We start from the raw sequence: 5,310 nt of genomic DNA, 5'->3' as shown, positions 1-5,310 counted from the left end.
AATGGAAAGAGGCAGATGGCTGCTCATAGGTATGTCTAGGGAACTAGTAAAGCAGAGGCTGCCTTTTTCCACTGTTCCATACAATGGGTTTTAATCACACCTGTATTGAAAGACAGCTGAAATAATGCTGCCATTCAGACAAAGTAGGTAAATGCTCTATTGTGCCTGTGCCACAAGCAACTCCAAGATATCAGCAAAAGAAAGATCAGATGTCTAGCTGTTTGTACTAATGGAATGCATGTGTTGCCTTTATTGCCAGGAGAGAGAGAGAGAGAGAGAGAGAGAGAGAGAGAGAGAGAGAGAGAGAGAGAGAGAGAGTCTTTACTGCAAGGGCTAAGAGGTCTCTCTCTTGTAGGAGGGAGCAGTTTTATATATACAGTCTTAGAGCACAGTGGAAAAACCCCAGGTGGAAAAGAGCATGTTTTCCTCGTGCTAGATGTTGATGACAATGAGGCAATGCGGGGGCAGTAAGCCAGGATTAGAAAACTGGATGCACCTGTGGCTATCAGTTGACAAACAACTCAGAGACCCTGTGGGGGCTAGGCCCCAACAAGCTCTAATGAGAAAATTAACATGTATTAAAGGAAGTGAGCATTTTGGAAATAAACTGATAGCTATATTGCACAGACAGCATAGAATATACAGCAATATTAGAGGACTGGAGAATAAAAAACGAGGGATGAGCCCTGTAATAACTAATTCTACAAATACGGACATTAACTCTGCCATGAGAATGAAAGGATACTTACCATCTACTAAGTAAGTATGTTGAAAAGGGTAATGAGTGATGAAAAAGTGACACACTGGAACTCCTCAGAAGTCAGACCATCGTGAACATTCCCATGTCCATACCTGTGAGCATTATCACTCTATGTCTCACTGTATGAAACCGAGTCAGGACAAATCACACTGTCTTGAGTAAAGCAGAGGCGAAGCAGTCTTGCACTTGAGTGGTAGTGCATGAGTGTTGTCTTTCAGAATAGAGTCGGTACATTCCCCTACCTCTCATGACTGTTTCCAATAGGTCATTTGACACATCTTGGTTCATCTATCGATAGAGAACCAGGAAAGATGAGGGGATAAGCTCAGAGCCCCATTCAAACCACAGACAAAAAAATGTGATGGGCAGCTTATCCTTACCATATTTTTGCAGTGTTATTGTGAGTGTTATGGAAATCTAGTCTTCTTAGAAAAAAACTGTCAAATCACAGCCTTGCAGCTTCAGTTGTATGCTGTCTGTGGCCCTGACAATTGAAGGGTCTATCTAGTGAGAGAGCAAATCTAACTGGGAAGTCATGATTGCTCCTAAACTGGTCCTTGGTCTCAGGATTAGCAAAGAGAGGAGAAGGGCTATGTCATGCATTGTACAGAGTGTTGAAGCCACATTGGATTCCCATTTGTGTTATAGAATCTGACTTTCAGAAAACCAACATGTAAAAACATTATCCCATTTTTTAAAATTTATTTTTCAGTTTAAATTTAGATAAGAAACAAGGTTGCTTCACAAGTCAGTTCCAGGTCCCTCTCCCTTTCCCTCCCTCCTCCCATGCCCTCACCCCAATCCCCCCATTATTCCCTCATTTCCCCAGGGAGGGTGAGGCCCTCCATGGGGGTGTCCATAGTCTGTCATTTCATATAGGGCAGGGCTTAGACCCTTCCCCAAGAGTTCAGGGTGAGAGTGCACCTCATATTGTTGGATGGGAGTCCAAAGTCTGTGTGTATACTCAGGATGGGTACTGATCTGCTGCCCAAGGCTCAATAGATTACCTAGGCCTCCTCACTGACACTCACATTCAGGGGGTCTTGATCAGTCCCATGCTGGATTCCCAGGCTGATGCCTCTCTAAAGAGAAAAAAAGTCATTAGGATTAGAAGAAAATTGCCTAAGCCACATACACATTCAATAAGCTGAACATTAATTACTCACTTCCTGGGTTTTTATCTTATATTTTTCTTCACAAGAAATTTTATACATGTTTATTTAAATATAAAATATGCAAATTATATGGATGTGTGTCTGTGTGAGTGTGTGTGTGTATCTTCTCAACACTTCACAAAACAAAGAGGGTTGGGGGACTACTGAAAGTGTATCTAAATACCTGTGCAAAAGTTGTTTTTCGGGGAGGACGCGTGTGGACCGTCGTGGGCGCCATCGTCTGCTGCTGCTGAAGCTGGGAAGACACCTGGGGAAAATGCACCGGGAAAAATCCGGTGCTTGCAGGATCGGCACCCGTGGTTCGGGTGGTCAAAGAAGACCAGGGAGTCTTCAGCAGAGCTGAAGCAGCTGCCGTGGCGTCCTTGCAAAGGAAGGGACTGCAAGCCAGGATGCTTAGCTCTGAGGAAGAGGAGAGACTGCACAGAGACCAAGCCTTGGTGTCTGATTTTAAACAGCAAAAACTGGAAAAAGAGGCTCAGAAGAACTGGGACCTTTTTTACAAAAGAAACAGTACCAATTTCTTCAAGGACAGACACTGGACCACCAGAGAGTTTGAGGAGCTAAGATCGTGTAGGGAGTATGAAGGTCAAAAATTGACTTTGTTGGAAGCTGGATGTGGGGTTGGGAACTGTTTATTCCCACTTTTAGAAGAGGATTTGAATATCTTTGCCTACGCCTGTGATTTTTCTCCGAGGGCAGTTGACTATGTTAAGCAAAATCCTTTATATAATATGGAGAGATGCAAAGTATTTCAGTGTGACCTCACTAGAGATGACCTCCTTGACCATATCCCACCAGAGTCTGTGGACGCCGTCACACTGATCTTTGTGCTCTCAGCTGTTCACCCTGAGAAGATGCACCTCGTCTTACAAAATGTGTACAAGGTATTAAAACCAGGCAGAAGTGTCTTGTTCCGTGACTATGGGCTGCACGATCATGCCATGCTTAGATTTAAAGCTGGGAGCAAACTTGGAGAAAATTTTTATGTCAGACAAGATGGAACCAGATCCTATTTTTTCACTGATGAATTCCTGGCGAAGCTCTTTGTGGATGCGGGCTATGAAGAAGTGTCAAACGAATATGTGTTTCGAGAAACAGTGAACAAAAAAGAAGGCCTTTGTGTGCCACGAGTTTTCCTTCAGGGCAAGTTCCGGAAGCCTCCAAAGGACTTAGACCCTACCATTGACTCTGCTTCACTTTGAAGAAAGGAGTGTTAAACTACTTCATATATTTTTATATCCTGAATTTTTAAAATTACATTTGTAAGTTTTGTATTAAGAAGTGAGGGGACTGCTCAGCAGGCTGTGCAAGCCTGACCACTCAAGTGTCACCCCAGGGGTCTGTGTCCACCACCATGTGGGTGCTGGAGAGATGGCTCAGGGGTCCAGAGTGTTGGCTGCTCTTGCAGGAGACCTGGGTCCATTGCCAGCACCCACGTGGCAGCTCACAGCCATCTGTAACTCTAGTCCCAGGGATCCGTGGGCATGGCATACCCTTTCTGGTCGTTTCAGGTGGTACATAGACATACATGCAGGCAAAACACCCAGATTAAAAAAGAAAGCATCCAGGGTTGGCAATTTGAATCTGTAATCCCAGCACTCCTACCTCAAGAGAAGCAGAGATAAGAATCATCTGGAAGCTCCAGGACCAGCCAGCCTGGAGTACACAGTTTGGCAGATAAAAAAAAAACAAAAAACAAAACGAGACCTGGCCTTAGAAAGGTAGAGGGTGAGAACCAATGCCTAAGAATTGTTCTCTGACTGCTACATGTGCATAAATGAGTGAATGAACAGTGAGTGTATTTGCACACAGAAAAACAAGATTGTAGGTCAGTCCTGAAAGTCAAGTTTTGTGGTTTAGCTGCATTGTTCAAATCTCAGTCTCCACAAAGGAAAGCAGGGAATCAAGCGTGTAGATACAAAAATTAGATGTGCAAATCAAGCATTTGATAATAAATAAATCAAGACAAAAAAGTTGTTTTTCTGGCTAGGAAATAAAGAGGACCCTAAGAAAGACATGCACAGTCCCCCGGAGAAGGGGAAAGGGACAAGATCTCCTGAGTTAATTGGGAGCATGGTGGGAGGGGAGAGGGTATTTGGAGAAAGAGAAGGAGAGAAGAGGAGGGCAGAGGAGGACATGAGGGAGCAAGATGCCTGAGTCGGGGGAAGAACAGAAGATAGCAAGAAAAGAGATACCATAATAGAGAGAGCCATTATAGGTTTGAAGAGAAATCTGGCACTAGGGAAATGTCCAGAAATCTGCTTGGATGATCACAACTAAGAATCTAAGCAATAGTGGAGAGGCCTTCCCCGATAATGAGACTGATGACTACCTCATATGCCATCCTAGAGACTTCATCCAGTAGCTGATGAAAGAGAATCAGATACCCACATCTAAACACTGAGCCCAACTCCAGGAATCCACTTGCAGAGAGGGAGGAGTGCAAAAGGGTCAAGGCCAGGCTGGAGAAATCCATAGAAACAGCTGACCTGAACAAGGGGGAGCTCATGGACCCCAGACTGATAGCTGAGAAACCAACATAGGACCAATCCAGACTCCTGAATGTGGGTGTCAGTGAGGAGTCCTGAGCAATCCAAAGGGCCTCTGTTAATGGATCAGTACTTATCCCTAGTATAGGAATGGATTTTGGGAGCCCATTCCACATAGATGGATGCTCTCTCAGCCTAGACACATTGGGGAGGGCCTAGGCTCTGCTCCACATGAAGATCTCCCATGAAAGACCTCAACCTTCCTGGGGAGCAGAAAGGGATGAGATGGGGTCAGTGGGGGGGTGCAGGAGAAGAGGAGAGGCAGAGGGAACTGGGATTGATATGTAAAACAGCTTGTTTCTAAGTAAAAATAGAAAAGAGAAAAAAAGTTGTTTTTCTATCCCAGGCTAATTTCAAATACTAAAAAAAAAAAAATGTCCACAAGGGGGCAACCACCCCTGGTGCTGGGGAAGAGGTATTTTATAGACTAAAGTGAATTTTGTGAAGGGACTCAAATCACTTTCCACCTCTGCATTTGCAACCTCACAAACTTCTTCACAGAGCATGTAGACTGTCTGCAGGTTGCAACCCCAAAGAACCACACCATACTTCAAAACAAGAGGTTGGCAGGGTAGGTGGCAGTTATTGAAGTCTGTTCCTAATTGGGGTGACTGATTATCCAAAAGTATATTATCTTCTCTTTAAAGGATAAGCTAGATGAACGATATTTTAGAGGCTAAATGATATTTGTAATCTTTGACTCTTTGTTAAATGTGAACTATCCAACTGTTTTGAAATCTCTGAAAGCCAGAAACGAGTTTAAAAGCATGAATCTATTTGGTTTTGCAAAATTCAAACTCAAAGTAAAGGGCTAATAAAAGTCACT

The 5,310-nt window shown here is 43.8% G+C and overlaps 1 protein-coding gene across 1 annotated transcript; it reads left to right on the top strand.

Annotated features, from left to right (window-relative positions):
• Positions 1-2,146: 2,146 nt before the first annotated feature.
• On the top strand, positions 2,147-3,898 carry LOC121139381 (tRNA N(3)-methylcytidine methyltransferase METTL6). The gene has a single exon (XM_040743090.1). The coding sequence runs from the start codon at positions 2,325-2,327 to the stop codon at positions 3,135-3,137; it is 813 nt and encodes a 270-aa protein (XP_040599024.1). The 5' UTR covers positions 2,147-2,324; the 3' UTR covers positions 3,138-3,898.
• Positions 3,899-5,310: the final 1,412 nt, after the last annotated feature.

This window comes from Mesocricetus auratus, unplaced genomic scaffold, assembly GCF_017639785.1.
Source record: "Mesocricetus auratus isolate SY011 unplaced genomic scaffold, BCM_Maur_2.0 Super-Scaffold_4256, whole genome shotgun sequence".
In the NCBI taxonomy this organism is placed as follows: Eukaryota; Metazoa; Chordata; class Mammalia; order Rodentia; family Cricetidae; genus Mesocricetus; species Mesocricetus auratus.
This window is presented reverse-complemented; position numbering and strand designations above follow the sequence as displayed.

Coding starts and splice junctions, on each gene's coding strand:
- LOC121139381 (XM_040743090.1), top strand. CDS start 2,325: ATGCTTAGCTCTGAGGAAGAGGAGAGACTGCACAGAGACCAAGCCTTG.